This window comes from Lolium rigidum, chromosome 3 (assembly GCF_022539505.1).
Source record: "Lolium rigidum isolate FL_2022 chromosome 3, APGP_CSIRO_Lrig_0.1, whole genome shotgun sequence".
Classification (NCBI taxonomy): domain Eukaryota; kingdom Viridiplantae; phylum Streptophyta; class Magnoliopsida; order Poales; family Poaceae; genus Lolium; species Lolium rigidum.
The window spans coordinates 302,189,018-302,207,406 of record NC_061510.1 but is presented as its reverse complement, the minus strand read 5'-3'; the positions used below and the strand labels follow the sequence as shown (position 1 = coordinate 302,207,406).

The 18,389-nt window shown below is 43.9% G+C and overlaps 1 protein-coding gene across 1 annotated transcript; it reads right to left on the bottom strand.

Annotated features, from left to right (window-relative positions):
- Positions 1-438: 438 nt before the first annotated feature.
- LOC124696770 (heparan-alpha-glucosaminide N-acetyltransferase-like) lies at positions 439-3,138 on the bottom strand. The gene is made up of 13 exons (XM_047229447.1): positions 2,923-3,138; positions 2,679-2,816; positions 2,510-2,591; positions 2,323-2,399; positions 2,104-2,219; positions 1,876-1,993; positions 1,684-1,800; positions 1,439-1,530; positions 1,278-1,344; positions 1,120-1,201; positions 938-1,029; positions 698-841; positions 439-600 (listed from the first exon to the last, which is right to left on the bottom strand). Exons 1-13 carry the CDS (start codon positions 3,136-3,138, stop codon positions 454-456), a joined length of 1,488 nt encoding a protein of 495 aa, XP_047085403.1. The 3' UTR covers positions 439-453.
- Positions 3,139-18,389: the final 15,251 nt, after the last annotated feature.

Here is an 18,389-nt window from a genome sequence, read left to right as displayed (position 1 = left end):
GAAAAGCAGCTAGGACAGGCAGGCGTGTCTGATGATCCCTGATCCCAGTGGCAAGTTGCCCATGTTCTCCATACACTGCATTTCGTGACTGATCTGGATAAGCTTAACAGCCTCAGTTGTCCCTAAGAATCCATTACCTATTGACTGTTATTAATTGGATCTGACCATTAATTTGTATTTTTTTGCCTAATGCCATCAGTCACCTCTAGTTGACCAAGGCTGGCCACCTTGCCCTCAGAGGGTGGTCACGGTTCTTTGGTATGTGCCCAGCCTCAAGTTCTGAACTTACACATTTATTACGTTTTAGAAGAATTTTTTTGAGCAAGTTCAAATTCGACAACGGCCAGAAGACTTATATCACAGTTTTCAAACCCATAGTACAAAGTAATGCTACATAAACATAATTTACTGCTTGAAAAATAACAGATCTTGCTTTTTCTTCATCCGGAATTCTCATAGTTTCCAGTAAATCCCTAACTTGTGCAAGATGCCAGAGACGACACCCCAGAAGAGGATCTCTCCAAATATGACATACAGCAGAGATCCGAGCCTTACTGAATGCCAGACATTGATAAACACATGCTGTTGGATCCAATTAACCTGAACAAATAAAAAACAAACAAATTAAGCTTATGGAAAAACAGGCTCCGAATGTCTTCATGTTGTTTATACCAAACTAAACTCACACATTACTTACAAGGTTGTTATCTTCTGACCCATAATACCATCCATTCACAAATCCAGCTAATATTCCCTGTGCTCCTAGAACGAACACAAGCATGGCATTCTTTCCAATCCACTCGAGGAACAAGAATGGTATTCTCAGGCCCCAGACATCAATCTATTAGTGAGACAAAGATAGGATTAACTCATATTGAGATGATGGAATTGAACATATTTCATTTCCTAAGTAGTTCTTTTCATAAACCACATATACCAGTATGTAGAAAGCCGAAAGAATGATTCCAGCTGCACCGCCCGTGAAGCAAACATAGCTCAAGCTATAGAGTTGTTTGTTGATTGGAATAGCTACAGTAGGAGAGTGAAAGATGTAAATTCAGAGATCATAGTTTCCAAAAAAAATCTCATGTGTCGGAAATACATTTTTTGAAGTAGTACCTTTTGTGAAGTGGAGAAGAATTCCAAGCAAAAGGAGAGAAAATCCCATCGAAAGCCAGTGTTTCAGTCTCTCCTTATGTGTCTGTTATTTAGAAACTTATTTCAACGTTGCATTTGTCATAAGTCAGTGGTACTAGTACAATGTTTTGGATAATAACCTTGAAATGGATTAGAACATGGCCATAGTGGATTCCAATTATCCCTGATAGGATTGATGCTATCGAACTGAAACATAAAACATGAAAAGATACTTGAATGGGTGATAGAACAAAAGATGCAACTAAGATTAATTCAACATTAGCCATGTCAGATCTCCAACCTTAACAGCCCTTCTGGTTCGAATGGCGCACGGCACCATGCTGGAGCATCGTCTCGGAGCTTACCCATTTCTGGTGAGCTAAATGTACACTCCTGATCACGGTTATTTCAGTGCACACACATTGTCAGACTTGCATCTTGATGTGTGGTACTACCGTTTAGCTAATAAGTAAATGTTTCTCGTAGATACTTATACTGTAATGCGACAACAAAAAAGGTCTTAGCACATGAAGATTACAGTTCTACCTTGGTTCGGATCCACACAGGCTGCGTGTAGAGATGATTAATCCCCCAGACCATCCTATCAACATAGCCGACTGCATTGCAAGCTGGATCTACATGGCCCCTTACACCACATTGTACCTATAAAACAAGTACTGTATCATTTACGAAAATAATCAACAGGGATGAGACATCCTTAAGGTAAGCTCCAAGTACCGTAAATAGCTTCCCATCATCGATATCACCCTCCAAATGGTACACGTAGCTCCAATCTGGGACATACGCCGAGTATACGGTCACCATGTATATGACAAGCACGATGAAGCCGCCTAACCTGTTGGTTGTCAGGAATGGCAAGAAATTTCACATCATACTCAGGCACATGAAAAATCGAGAAAATGCAGTTTACAGTGCTAGCCAAGTATAGACTAACTATTGCTGTACCATTGCCACCGGTAGGCATTGAAGATGGCGTAAGGACCGGACTGAACTGTGTTAGGCCGCACCTTTATGGTGAACACTTCTATGAGAGCAACCACAAAGTAAACCAAGGCTATTCTCTGATGAACCATCGTCAAACATAATGAAAGAATTCTGTGTTATAATTCTAATTCAGACTAAGATGGATGAAATGAAGAACAAAATTTGGTAAATGAACTGAACCTGGAGGATGCCACACCATCTTATCACCTTCATGTCCACTCCATAAGCGAGGTCGTCCGGAGCGTGCGAGTATCCACCTATATTGGTGTCACACATCGAATTCGACAGTATCAAATATTGCTTGAACTGAAGCAACATTTTCATAGACTGATTTATGCAATTTATCTACACATAAGACTTCAATTACCTTGCAGTAGTATGCCCCAGAAGAGCATTTTCAGTGTTCTGACACTGACTTTCTTCACAGCCTCACGCTTTTTCGGAACTCTCTGCAGACATATTCATCCTGATGATCAGTTCACAAAATCTACTTATGTGCAAGAATTTTGATTTCACAAAGTGGCGCGCTTAACAACCTTCATGGCGAAGGCGATTGCGACACCAACGATGAAGAGGAAGAAAGGCATGACAAAGTCGGCCAGGGTGCAACCGTCCCATGGTGAATGGTCGATCCGCTCGTAAACCCCGCCGGCATCGTCTACCAGTATCATCACCTGCACCCACGCAGGGAACTCTCAGCAGACAGTTCATATGGTGGCTTAGTCACTTCAGAACAAGAAATTACATGTGTTTATAGGGAGGGACATAGGTAATACGTACCACAATGGTGAGCCCTCTGAAGGCATCAAGAGCTGCCACCCTCGTGCTCTTCTTCTTCTGGGGCTCCTCGACAACGATCAATCTCTCCTTCTCGACATCGCCGCCGGCATCAACAACAGTGCCTTTGGCGTCGCCATGCTGGTCGGGGACTACATCAATGGCGTGCTGCTCCGGAGCTTTCTCACCAGCGGATGCCGCTATCTCTTGCTTCTCCATGAAGAAGTATGTACAGAAGAACTCGCTTATGTCCTACTACCTAAAATGGTGTAGCATTGGCATAGAAATTGATCGCTCTTAGAATCTTAATTCGATGCCTGGAGATTCAGGTCTGTCGCCCAACTTATATACGGCTAGACGATCATAAGAATTGTCCGTCAATCTGTCATGCCATAAGAAAACTGTTTCCTTATAACTAAGTGGGTGCTAGATATATACTGGCATTAGCGTTGGGTTGCCGTCTTCTGGTAGTTTAAAGTTTAAAATTTTCTACGAGTGCGTGCTCGTTGCTTTCCATGTTGCTTTCCATGTTTGCTCAGCGGTGGCTTCATGTCCTCTGTTTTCCAAGTGTCAACACGTTGATACCACCTTTTGCGCTCTGTTCGTTCAAATAAAGAACATAAAAACATTGATAACACATACATTTCAGTATAGAACCATAGTTCAAACATTCAATTTTGGCTAGACCAATCGTCAAAGAAAGCGATCATGCTATACTCACGTCAGTGACAATGATGTGATTTCCATGTTTGACAGGGTTATGGACTTATGGTATTATACATCCAGGCGCAGTACCATCTCTTTTCTTAATGATTCTTGTAAGGGCGTATTGGAGAATCAGTTCGCATAGAAGAGGACATGCGTCGTTGCCGGCCGGCTCCGTTTGGATACTGCCATGTTCCCTATTGTTCTAGGGCGTGTCGTTGAAGCAGGTTGCTCCACTTGGAAAGAGACTATCAGACTAGTGACCTGATTACCCAAACAGTTGTGTTACACCCGACGTCTGCAACACGCCAACACGTACGTCAAAGGATTATCATGTGTCGTGGTTACTTTAATTTTTTTTGCGGGATGCTTTGTGAACTTGTGGTTAATGAGTATAGCCGTCTGCCTAATAATCACTCAACTCATAGATCTCTAAGTCTCCAACATATGTGGAAGTACCGCCTCAGTGTGAAATTTTTACTAGACGTCAGCACGCAACATGTCTGACGCTTTAGAACTACATTTTTTTTAAATGGGGTCCTACATAAATTGATGCACACATCCATTTATTAAAAAATACGAACAATTCAAAGTTTACAACTCACAAATCTGAATGGATCGATACAAAAATCAACCATCAAAAAAGAAAACCAGTAATGTAATGTCTAAACATATTGTAATCTACTAATAGGCTGCCAAACCATCAGTAGGTGGTTGCACCTAGTAAGCATGCATTCCCTTTAATCCGTCGGACAAAAGAAACGCCCACAGCTGAATCCAATGAGTCACCATATGGATAACCTGTAATTCTTTTTTTGTAGAAACCTTCCTGTTATACACAATATCGTTTCTGCAATTCCAAATCGACCAGCATAGAGCTAAAACACCAATGCAAATTTTAGCCTTAGTTTTCTTGTCGATACCATTCAGCCAATTTCTTCCAAACATATTTGTGATATTGGATGGATGTGGAATATCATACGTGGCATAAACAACTCTCCAAACTATCTAGCAAAAGGACATGAGATAAAGAGGTTATTCACTGTCTCCTAAGAGTCGCAGAAACAATATTTCTTACTCCCGTTCCAATTCCTTTTAGCTAGATTGTCGCGTGTGAGCAAAACTTTCTTATTTAGGAACCACATGAAAATTTTATCTTTAGTGGGATTTTAAACTTTCATAGGTATTTTTGAAAAAACGTGTATCTCCATTCATTAAATTTCAAATTTCAAAAATTATGCAAATTCAAAGATTAGTCAAATTTTAAAAATTGTTCAATATATTAAGATGAAATTTATTTTGAAATTCGGAAAAAGTAGATTCGAAAATTATTCAAATTTCAAAAATTGTTCAGATTTGAAAATTGTTAAAATTTTGAAAATATCTCAAAATATTAAGATTAAAAAATGTTGAAATTCGACAAAAAAGATTCAAAATTTGTTCAAATTTCAAAAATTGTTCAGATTCGAAAGTTGTTCGAATTTCGAAAATTGTTCAAAATATTAAGATTAAAAAATGTTCGAATTTAGAAATTTCTTGAAATTCGAAAATTGTTCAAAATATTCAGATTTAAAAATTGTTGATTTTTTTCAGATTCAAAATTTGTTTATATTCAAAAATTATTCAAAATGTTCATATTTTCAGAAAAAATATAATAAGTGAAACAACAAAAGAAAAAGAAGAAAGAGAGAAAAGCTAATGGGCCGGGCCAGCAACCCTGCCTGGGGTGTGCGGTGCCTTCTCGCTGCCGACCAGCTCGGCATATAGCATCTCCCGGGTAAAGAAGCCGCCACGGATATGTGATGTTGGAGCCGAAATTTTTGTATTGGACCTAGCGGGAATTATGGCCCTAAATCACAGACGGAAATCCGGCTAAGTGTGGCCGACCAGCGCCAAAAGGTACGTGATCAAGTTCTTTAACAAATATTCAGATCAGGCCAGTGTGCCAAAACGTACGCATAGCCGGCCATTTTAGTAGGTGTGCAGGGCGGATCAGCTGGTCGGCAGTCAGGCGGCCGATCGGCAGTCCCCAAGACGACCTGAATCCTAGCGTTGGAAATTCCTAGATTCACATACCATATTTGTAAAATTAACAAAAAATCGTATTTATTTTAAAAAATCACCATTTTTTATACCAACTGGTACGAGAGAAGGACTCGAAATCCCTGTTACATATCATAGAGCTAGATACAGAAGTACCCAACTTCACATAATAGAGAAGATGATGGCCCTAACTCATTGAAGAAAATACTGAAGATTGTATATGGAGCTAGTAAACTATCACTTGTTGATGACAACTCGAACTCGAAGAAACTGCATCTACAATCTTCAAGGGCCTCAAATGTGCTGCCGTCCTGTGGCTCCTCTAGGAGTCTAACCCGGTGTTGTACTTGAGGTTCATATAAGTTGAGTTGTATATATTATAGAAGCATCACAGAGCTCAAATTACGAACGTCACCGCTATTGCACTTGACAACCAGTATGTCGTTGGTTCTCCTATTGTCGTTCTCGGACGGTTCATCATATTGTGTCTTTGTGTGCAGGTGCTCCGCTTCAGTCGGTTTATCCTAATTGTGTGTTTGTGTGCAGGTGATCCGCTGAGCAGATACAATCCCATTTGGTTGGATGGTTGAGATGACCTTTGATTGGTTTTCTAAAGATGGGAGCGCTATGCACTCCACCACACATGGTTTTGCAAAAGTTGTCAAAGAAACCACAGAGTTTTTTTTTGGCACATTGTAGAAACTGCAAGGATAGTGCATCGAACATGTCGCAAGTTGAATAAATAAGCAAAAAGATTCTACTGTGAACATATTTCACAGGAGAAACAATGAGTAAGGCGATCGTGGGGGCAGGCCAAATTTACTCGATGAAAATCTACTCCGGTGGAAAATTCTGGGTTCTCTCAGCCGAGGATAGTGACAGCGATGATGATTGTGAGCCGGAGTCATCGGCATGGAAGTACATTGGATAATCTAATCCCGAGTTCAAACATCCATGTCCGCGGGTGGGGAAGAGAATCTAGAAGAGGTACCTGCAATGTCGGGCGACCGTGGTTTTGGATGGCCATCTCGTCACCGAAGGTAAGATCTGACTCGGTTCGTGTATATAGGTCATCACAGGCAAGGACACTGCATGTGTTGTCATCGTAGGTGTTCTTTGATTTTTTTTTGATCCAAAGGATTAGAAAGGCAAGATCGGCGGCGAAGCAGAAGTACAATCAGAGTTCACCGACATCAAGGAAAATTCCACTGTATTTCGCCAGGGTTACATGATCACGATCGTCGTTTTCTTTTTCAAAATTCAAATTGTTATGCTTTTTTTTTTCTGTGATCAACACATTGTGGACCAAACGGGTCTGCATGGCGTCCCACATGCAATATCTCAAGGCCAAACGGGCCTAGCTTATGCACGGGTGGGGGTTGACAAGATAGGGTGTTCACTTCGGAAATACCTAGGGTTTTTCTAGTCAACGAGTTTCACGCTTGCACCTTGCGTTCGATCTTTTGCCGCGATATCTAATCGCGGTGGTGGTTCATTGGTGGGGGTTTTGGCGGCGGCAACATTGGTCGAGGGGGAGGACATGGTCAACCGGGGAACGACAATGCACCCGGTTCAAGAAACTTTGGCAGCGGGGGTGTTCTTGGTCATGGCCCTCAGGGTCATGGCTATCAGGTTTTTGGTGCTTCGGGAGATGGTAACTAGCAGGGAGGAGGCGCTTCTTGGTGCAGGTCGGTGATATTAGCAATGAGGACGCGCTCCTATTGCAGGTCAGAGCAACTAACAAGGAGGAAGCGTTGGTGCTGGTCCGAGTAATTGGCAAGGGCAGGGCGGTGGCCTAGGCTACAATCACTTCCACAACCACTTTTGCTTCAGTGTCACACCCCTCCTTTAAACGTTGGTGAACTGAAACACATGAACAGATAGAATTTTTTCATACCTCTTCGTAACCAAGGGCGCAATGATTAAAAGACATAAGCACAAGCCCCCATACGATCCGTTTAAGTCTATACTGTTCAGTAGTCAGACGCGTAGACAACGGTGTACGCTGAAAACCGAAACGTCCGTGGGTAAAATATTCTGCCGGCTACATCGACTGGTAGGAACATTAAGTACACCTAGTATATCTATACGAGGGTTCAATCCTGGTGCCTACGACTATGGCAACGATTGAGGTCGACGTGATGCAAATCCTCCCGGGGGCTTTTACGGCAGCGGCCCTGGATTCCCAAATGGTGATGGTAATGGAGGACAACATTTTTAGTAATGATGTCGCGCATGATGGTTTCAATGGCGATGTCCATCCAGGTGCAAGAGGAGCGGCCTATGATAACCTTGCTAATCGTTTTAGAAGGCGTAATGACTACCGTCCGATTCGTGGAGCTGGTGGTCGTTTTCCTGGTCAAGGTAACGTCAGAAGTCGTAGTGGCGAGAGGTATGCCGAGATCACCAAAATTCAGTCAAGAATGGTTCTAGAGGTGTGGCGGCTACAGTTTCTGATGCTGATGTTTCAAAGATTGTGGTGAATGCGATCTCGACGGTGGGAACATAGAAAGGGACACTGGTTCCATCTGTTGCCATTGGTGCTCCTATGATTGTCACAATGGAGCCGGTTGTTCCGTTATCCGTTAATGCCAGTAGCTGCAGCCTGCAGGTAAAGCAAGTGAACAAGTGACTCATGTAAGAGTCACTCATATATCAGTTATTCATTTTCATAAAATAATCATGTACAAGGGGTAAGGTTATGAGTTATCTTTTGAAATTGAGATTGACAAAGTGTTATCACCAGAATTTGACCGGATCAGAGGTGGGCCGCGATTAAAGATGGGCTTGAAGAATATATCTGGAAGAAATACATGAATCGGCCTTGTATACAAAGTTTAGGCTAGTTTGCCCGTGTATCTGTAAATATAGTAGGATACGTGTCGGTTAGATAGAATTTGGTTCGTGCACGGTTGGGATTATTCCCACGTTAGAAAGTCTACGGACTATAAATATGTATCTAGGGTTTCTGAAATAAACAACAATCACGTTCACCACAAACCAATCTAGGCGCATCGCCAACTCCCTTTGTCTCGAGGGTTTTTTCCGGGTAAGCATCATGCTGCCTAGATCGTATCTTGCGATCTAGGCAGCGCACGTTTATTCGTTGTTCATGCGTTGCTCGTGCTGAAGCCTTGTTGATGGCGAGCAACGTAGTTATCATAGATGTGTTAGAGTTAGCATTGTTTTCATCGTATCACATGCTTTCGTCCATGCAACCCCTAGACATCTAGCCGCCCTTACACCTATCTTAGGTGTAAGGGCGGCGCCTCGCTTGATCGTTATTTAGTAGATCCGATCCGTTATGATTGCTCCTTGTTCTTCAAGGATTAGTTTAATATCTGCATAGTTAGGCCTTACAAACGGGTTGAAGGATCCGAAGTGGCGCGTAGGGTGTAGTTTGCTAGACCTAGACAGGATGTTCCGGGGATCAACTTCATGTTGGTTTTTAGGCCTTGTCTAGGGTCGGCTTATGATCACCGTGCGTGGCCGCCAGGCTCAATCACGCGTAGGATGTTCCGATTATGTGGTGAAAAAATCCTCTCTGCTCCTCTCTCTTCTCTCTTCTCTCCCTCTCTCTGTGTGTGTGACGGGCGGGCGTGCGCCGGCGCCGCCGCGCGCGGCCATCTGTGGGCCGGCCAGGGAAGGGCGCGCGCGGGCGGCGAACGGTGGATCAGGGCGCGGCGGTGAGCGGCTGTGGCCGGCGGCGCGGTGGCCTGCAGGTGGTGTGTCCCCAACCGCGACTAAAGGCTATTTTCGCCCGTTTTTGCGTTTCCCGCGGAAACGACCTTTAGTCGCGGTTGGGGATACCAACCGCGACTAAAGGTGCTTTTTCAGATTCATTTCAATTTAAAATCTTAAAAATACAAATATTATATCAAAAAATTTAGAAAAATAAAACTAATTCATTTCAAAATCTTAAAAATACAAATAATATATCAAAAAATTCAGAAAAATAAAACTAATTCAATTCAAAATGTTTAAAATACATATAATATATCAAAAAATTCATAAAAATAAAACTAATTCAATTCAAAATCTTAAAAATACAAATAATATATCAAAAAATTCAGAAAAATAAAACTAATTCAATTCAAAATTTTAAAAATACAAATTATATATCAAAAAAATCAGAAAAATAAAACTAATTCATTTCAATATGTTAAAAATACAAATAATATATCAAAAAATTAAGAAAAATAAAACTAATTCAATTCAAAATGTTTAAAATACATATAATATATCAAAAAATTCATAAAATAAAACTAATTCAATTCAAAATGTTTAAAATACATATAATATATCAAAAAATTAAGAAAAATAAAACTAATTCAATTCAAAATGTTTAAAATACATATAATATATCAAAAAATTCATAAAAATAAAACTAATTCAATTCAAAATCTTAAAAATACAAATAATATATCAAAAAATTCAGAAAAATAAAACTAATTCAATTCAAAATTTTAAAAATACAAATTATAAAAAATTCATAAAAATAAAACTAATTCAATTCAAAAGTTCGTTGGCCCCCTCTTCCCGCCTCTTTCCGCCGACCCCTCTTCCCTCCTCGTCTTCCCGCCATTTCTTCCCCGTCTTCCCGCCTCTTTCTTCCCGCCAATTGTTTCCCGCCAATTTCTTCCGGCCTCTTTCTTCCCGCCAATTTTTTCCCGCCAATTTCTTCCCGCCACTTTCTCCCCGCCTCTTTCTTCCCGCCTCCTGTCTTCCCGCTCCCATTTTTCCCGCCAATTGTCACTACATATAGGTAGCCCGGCTAGCCGACATCACATCTCTACAATCTCTCATCACTCTCTCATGGCTTCCACCGCACCCACTCTAACCTACCGGCAGGTGGAGGAGCTTTGCGCCTCGAACTACCCTTGCCCTCCGGGCTACCGCGTCCCTGCCGGGCTGGAGCCTAAGCGCCGGCGGCGTGCCGGTCCCTCCCGTCCCTCGGGGTGCTGCGCGCCGGGCGGCCATCACGAACCACTACTACCTCGACCTCACGCCGGAGCAGCGGATGAATCCCCGCTGGCATCCCGATAACCAGCATACTTGGGACGCCTTCTTCATCAATCGGCGTGAGAGGGCGCTCGTCAGGTATGAGGAGGACGGTCTGCCTCCTGGAAACTTCCACGAGGCCGGCCGTCGGCTATGGTGGTACGGCCGGACTCTGCAGAGCGTCATGGACTACATCACGGCCGGCGATATCCCCCGCCTGCGCTACCCTCAGTTCGAGCCACGAGCGCCGCCGGCGACGACAGCGACGACGAGCGGCGACGATGACGCCGGCAACTTAGAAGGCGACGACTACCGGTACAACGGCGGCGGCTATGAAGACTACGAGTATGCATATTATACGCCTAGGCAGGAGTATGACTAAATCACTCCAAATTTCATGTATGCGGGAGTATGACTTAGTCACTCCAAATTTCCTATATGCAGGAGTATGACTTAGTCACTCCAAATTTCATGTATGCGGGAGTATGACTTAGTCACTCCAAATTTCATGTATCATCGGTGCTATCTCGAGTCAATTGAATCATTCGAAAATGGACACCAAACACATCACGGGTAATATAATTCACATGATTCATTCAACAAAGTTTGGTACAATAAATTATTACACATCATTTCTTCCCTTGTGTCCTTGCTTGCTTACGATTGTGCCGTATCCATGGAGCATCCTCATCATTTAACTTAATGCTTGGGTCGGTGTTCACTTTGAAGGGCGGAATTTCAGCAAACATATTATAATCTTCCGACATGTCCGTCTTGTCCTCCACTCCCACGATGTTTCTTTTCCCTGAAAGAACAATGTGGCGCTTTGGATCATCGCATGATGTACTTGATCGTTTTCTTATCTTTCCGTTTCCTCGGTTTGCTACTCATGTCCTTCACATAGAAAACCCGAGCGACATCTTTCGCTAGGACGAATGGTTCGTCAAGATAACCAAGATTGTTGAAATCCACCATTGTCATTCCGTATTGCTGGTCCACCTTTACCCCACCTCCTCGTTAGCTTGAACCATTTGCACCGGAACAAAGGGACCCTAAAGGAGGGTCCATAGTCAAGTTCCCATATCTCCTCTATGTAACCATAATATGTGACCTTTTGCCCATTCTCGGTTGCTTGCATCAAAGCGGACACCACTGTTTTGGTTGGTGCTCTTTTTATCTTGGGCGATCGTGTAAAATGTATTCCCATTTATCTCGTACCCTTGGAAAGTCGTTATAGTCGAAGATGGTGTCTTGGCCAACATGTACCGCTGATCTACAACATCTTCGTCACTCATTAAATGTTTTCTCAACCAACTGCCGAAAGTCTCCATGTGGGCCTTCCTAATCCAGGATTCGGGCTTCCCAGGGTTGTCCGAGCGTAAAATATTCTTGTGTTTCTCAAAGTACGGAGCCACCAAGCTGGAATTGGTCGGAAGCTGTGTGGTGTGCTTCGGTCGGAGAATGGCCGTCCATACATATCGTTGATTTTCTTCCGATCGTGCCTTTTCCACTTAGTCTCCCCTCGTGCCGCGATCGAGGAAGACCAATCGGCTTAAGGTCGGGAACAAAGTCAACACAAAACTCAATTACCTCCTCATTTCCATAGCCCTTGGCGATGCTTCCTTCCGGCCTAGCACGGTTACGAACATATTTCTTTAATATTCCCATGAACCTCTCGAAGGGGAACATATTGTGTAGAAATACGGGATCGAGAATGGAAATCTCATCGACTAGGTGAACCAGGAGGTGCGTCATAATATTGAAGAAGGATGGCGGGAACACCAACTCGAAACCGACAAGACATTGGATCACATCGTTCCGTAACCGTGGTAGAACTTCGGATTGATTACCTTCCGAGAGATTGCATTGAGGAATGCACATAGCTTCACAATGGCTACTCGAACATTTTCCGGCAGGAGCCCCTCAAAGCAATCGGAAGCAATTGCGTCATAATCACGTGGCGGTCGTGAGACTTCAGGTTTTGGAACTTTTTCTCCGCCATGTTTATTATTCCCTTTATATTGGACGAGAATCCCGACGGGACCTTCATACTTGCTCGGGCATTCAAAAAAGATGACCTTCTCTTCTTTGGTCGGAGCGTAGGCGGCACGACCTTGAAACCGTTCCGGATGCGGGTCATCGGGGTCTTTCAAACTTTGTCTGGTCCTGCCGTGCTTCCTTTGTATCATTTGACTTCCCATACACGCCCAAGAAGCTTAGGATGTTCACGCAAATATTCTTCGTAACGTGCATCACGTCGATTGCGGAGCGGACTTCTAGGACTTTCCAATATTCTAGCTCCCGAATATAGATTTCTTCTTCCACATGGCTACGTGCCCGTCGGCTCCCTTCGGAACCGATTGTCCGCCAGGACCCTTTCTAAAGATGACTTTCAAACCCTTGACCATATCAAATACCTCAGCACCGGTGTGTTCCGCAGGCTTCGGCCGGTGATCTGCCTTGCCGTTGTAATGCTTGCCTTTCTTTCTTCTTGGATGACCTTTCGGAAGAAATCGACGATGCCCAAGGTACACGTTCTTCTTACAATTTGGCAAATGTACACTTTCGGTCTCATGTAAGCGGTGCGTGCATGCATTGTATCCCTTATTTGACAGTCCCGAAAGGTTACTAAGAGCGAGGCCAATCGTTGATGGTTACGAAAAGCAACGCTCGTAGGTCAAATTCCTCTTCTTTGTGCTCATCCCACACACGGACACCAGGTCTGCCCCACAGTCTGTAAAAGCTCATCAACTAATGGCCTTAGGTACACATCGATGTCGTTGCCGGGTTGCTTCGGACCTTGGATGAGCACCGGCATCATAATGAACTTCCGCTTCATGCACAACCAAGGAGGAAGGTTGTAGATGCATAGAGTCACGGGCCGGGTGCTATGGCTGGAGCTCGCTCGCCAAAAGGATTCATGCCATCCGTACTTAGACCAAATCTTATGTTCCTTGCGTCGGCTGCAAAATCTTTGAACTCTCTGTCGATCTTTCTCCATTGCGTTCCATCCGCGGGGTGTCTCAACTCCCCGTCCGACTTACGGTCCTCTTTGTGCCATCGCAACAACTTGGCATGCTCTTTGTTCCCGAACGGACGTTTCAACCGTGGTATTATAGGAGCATACCACATCACCTTGGCGGGAACCCTCTTCCTGGGTTTCCGGCCCTCAACATCGTCACCGGGGTCATCGCCTCGATCTTATAACGCAATGCGGTGCATACCGGGCATTCATTCAAATTCTCGTATTCACCGCGGTAGAGGATGCGATCGTTGATGCATGCATGTATCTTCGAACCTCTAAACCTAGAGGGCGAGACAACCTTCTTTGCTTCGTACGTAGTGGCGGGCAACTCGTTATTCTTTGGAAACATATTCTTCAACATTTTCAGCAAGTTTTCAAATGCCGAGTCAGCTACACCTGCCTGTGCCTTCCATCTCAGCAAATCCAGTGTGCAGCCCAGCTTTTTCGGACCATCATCGCATCCGGGAGTACGGCGCCTTCCTGTGATCCTCTAACATGCGATCCAAATTCTCCCTCTCTTTTTCGGTTTCGCAGCGTCTCCGTGCATCGGCAATGGTCCGACCAAGATCATCAACGGGATCATCACGTGCCTCTTCTTCACCTTCCCCTTCACCTTCCCCTTCACCTTCGAGCATCCTCCATGAAAGTATCACCGAAATGAGCAAGATAGCTTTCATCATTGAAATCATCCCCTTCTTCATCTTCTTCCATTATAACCCCTCTTTCTCCATGCTTGGTGCAACAATTATAGCTTGGCATGAAACCGTGCCGAAGCAGGTGCATGTGAACATCTCTTGAGGAAGAGTAACCATTCTGATTCTTACATTTAACACATGGACAGATAACAAAACCCCCCTGCTTGTTCTCATTGGCCACTACGAGGAAATCTTTCAAACCCGCACCGAACTCGCCGGAGAGTCGGTTACCGTACATCCATTGTCGATTCATCCGCATTATTATAATATAAAATATATAATTAACCATCATGCATTTGTTAAACTAACTAGCTACAAACAATATAAATTAAACAATGAACTACACACACATGCACATTTTATCAACGACACATCAAAGGTTCAAGTTGCTAACCGCGATCGAGGAGGAAAAAATAAATGAGAAAGCTCAAGTGTGGCTCCAACACTTCATATCATGTTTGTTTCATGCTCTTGGGGCATTTCATCAAACACCTTATGTGCATAAGAGGAACCAAAAGCAAACCTAACACCCACTTGTGAAGCTTGTGAAGAGAATGGCACCAAATGGCTAAGTGTTGGCTGCTGGGTGGGTACATATAGGGGAGGGGCTTTAGTCCCGGTTGGCCCGGCCAACCGCGACTAAAGGCCGTCGGGCACCTTTAGTCGCGGTTGGCCTGGCCAACCGCGACTAAAGCCCCCACGTGCACCGGCTGGCCACCGAGCGCCCTGGGCCCAGGCCTTTGGTCGCGGTTCGCCTCCCGAACCGCGACTAAAGGTACCATTAGTCGCGGTTCCTGCAGCGTCGCGACTTATGGGGCTCACCCGAAGCCTGTTTTTCCACCAGTGCAAAACAGTGTTTTAAATGTATTTTTAGGAGAGGAGAAAGAAGAATTTGAGATTTTTTCCATCTTCCCTAGAAGAACGAGAAAGTTCGCTCCCAAAAAACACTGACATGTCATGTAAAAAAAACACTAACATGTGGGCCCTACACCACCTTCCCCAATCTCCTCCTCTTTTCTTCTCCAATGAGTCCCCTACAATTTCCCTTGCATGTAGTGTCACTTCCTCCCCCGCTAATCCACAAGGCCCCTCTACCTCCCCTACCTCCCTCTCTACTGGAGGAACTCGATTGCAGCAATGCCGACCATCGCTGGCCCGCCCCGTAGGAGCCACTGACGATGCTCGTCCAAGGAGGATCCACTGGAAAACACGCCGTTGGAGCTCTGCCTCCCTCATCTTCCCCTCCACCTGCCTACAGTGAGAGCATCTACAACTAGCATGTATGACGAGTGTTGCTAGCAATGATGTCTCCAATTTCAAGATTTGTTCTTAAATTAAAATCACGAGCAACACCTTGAGACACTTAGGAACACATTGTCCTCATCTAATTCACCGGAAAATCATTGCTAGCAGGACCAACAAGGAGCCTCTCCACGGCCGGACTTGGAAGGAGCTTTTAGAGAAAACAAAGGACTATATCTAGGGTGTGGAGGTTGGCATATTTTAGGGTTTGGGGCGAGTTTTCTCATTCTGTCGGAGAAGTTAACCGAATAGTGCAACAATAAGAGGATGCAATTGATCCGAACCTAGCCAACGGGTCATGCTTGAAGCGTGCTGGCTCGAAGCATGCGGCCGTGGGCCATCACGACACGTGGCTAAATGGACCCGTGCTTGCCCTTGGCACACCTGGGCCAAGGTCTGAAGCAGCATGGCACATTACGGCTGACAGTAAGCCATACCCACGGGGCACGTCTCTCGGTCTCTAATCGCTTGATCCCGCCGCCAACAACGCGTCCCTTTCCTTGATCCAAATTCCCCATTCCAGTATGATACGTTAGTGTGGTATGGTTGGTGAGTTAAGGCTTGGTGTGGGGATGGCTAAGCTCCGCGGGGGATGATGTGGGCAACAATGAAGGACCAGGCACTGAACCGGCGGTTGGAGGAGGAGCTCGCGCTGGTCGTGGTGGCCGGCTCATCGCGCGGTGGATCACGACCCCAAGATCGCGAGGAGCGACGGAGGAGGAGCTCACGATGGTCGTGTGCAGCCAGAGCCAGGAGAGGATATGGAGACTAGGCGGAGGACGTCCGAGAGGGACTAGTGGCGGCCAGTGTCGGGCACGCAACTATGCAAGCCAAACGGCCCACACGGGCCTGAACGTGCCACCCTGGTTTACACTATCAAAAGTAGAATCTTATTTTTTGAAACATTATGTTGCTATCATTTTCAATACATGTATTTTTCATGTGTATTAGTTTTGCATGAGCGACAAGAAACAAACTTGAAGGCACCATGACAATGCATGAGCATTCAACTAGCTAGTAATTTTCATGTGTATAACGTTTACATGAGATTTGGGATTCCCACCCTCATCGCTCTGCGAACCTTAATTGGCCACCAACAAACCAGCTACTCCCTCCTTTTCAGTTTACTCGTCCTACGCGTATCACTAGATCGTTAATTTAACCAACTTAACATAAGATATACTACCTCCATCCCAAGGCATATATTTTTTTTTTAAATCAAACATAGTGAAATTTGACTAAACTTTTAGAAGAATCTATGAACAAATATGATATTTCGTAGATACCATATGAAAATATATTTCATTATCTATCTAATGATATTGATTTTGTACTTTTCATGTTAATGATTTTTGATAAAAACTTGGTCAAACTTAATATAGTTTGACTTTCTGAAAAAATATAGGCCATAAGCCTTGGGATGGAGGTAGTATATTACAATAAATATAACATTAGAAACTTTAGGTTATACTTCCTAATGGTATAATTTTTCTGTTATACAATTTATATTGTATAGATCAAATTGACGATATAGGTACACGTGCATTCCTAGTAAACATTTTTTTGACAATCAATACCACATATATTCATTGTAACAAATAGTACATGGTAGAGATACATGAACTGACTCCAACGATTACAAAATAAAGTCTAAAAGATAGTAACAAATCTTCGAGGTCTTTAATTTCTTTCTTCTTCCAGAACACAATCTTGTACTCTTCTGAAGGGAGCCAAAGATAGATAACAAACCATAGACCTGTAGATACCGACGAAAGTACTCCCATAATTTTTTGAGCCGCAATGCCAAGGCTGCGTGCACGCACGCAACCATTAAAGCAGTCATACAACATCGGCAAGAGTACCAACACCAGTATGTTAGGGAATAATAACCGACTAGCTTTGTCGTCGTCGATGGAGAGTCGATAGTACGAATCACCATTGTCGAGGACGTAGCAGCCGGGACAAAAACTGCGAGGGTAATCCTCCTCGCGGCAACAACGACAAAAGATCCAAAATCAATCTGGCGAAGCAAGATCTGAAGGCTCATACATACAAAATTGTGATCGTTCAACACCACCATTGATGCTGGGAAGAAGATCTCGTCACCGAACAAAAGGCCGAAGATCACTTATTGCAGACGATGCCATTTCCATTGAGGGGAAACCAACAAGAAGACGACTAACAAAATCCTAACATAATCTAATGAAAACAATACTTTTATTGGAAACTCTACGCATAGATCGGGTTCCCCACTCCTCCTGACGCCGGCGAAGCCGACCGGAGGAGGGGGAACCGATCTATGGAGGAGGATGAACAGGAGGCGGCTAGGGTTTAGGCGGCGGCTAGGGCTGGGTTTCCGTTAGTTCCGATCGAGCGGATCGGTAGGCGGAGAACACTCCGATGTCTAATAACGGGAATTGCATTGCACACATTCCTAGTAAACTGAGATAGAGGGAGTACACTTTTTGTGTAGCTAAATTGCACTTTCTTGTTTTATGTACTTACACTCCTTTTAATTGCAACTACAATTTCGGAATTAAATGCGATTTCAAAATCTCAGGTAACTAAGATTAGGCGTCCCACATAATTGTGCATATACATTAAAAACGAGAACATGAAAATGTTATATTGAACCAAAACAATTTATTTGATCTGATTACTCTTGAAATACAAGCTAGAATGGATTTAGGACAATGAAG

Coding starts and splice junctions, on each gene's coding strand:
- LOC124696770 (XM_047229447.1), bottom strand. CDS start 3,138: ATGGAGAAGCAAGAGATAGCGGCATCCGCTGGTGAGAAAGCTCCGGAG. Junction 2,220..2,322: donor GATGGTGTGGCATCCTCCAG/GTTCAGTTCATT, acceptor ATGGTTCATCAG/AGAATAGCCTTGGTTTACTT. Junction 1,345..1,438: donor GAACCAGAAGGGCTGTTAAG/GTTGGAGATCTG, acceptor TTTATGTTTCAG/TTCGATAGCATCAATCCTAT.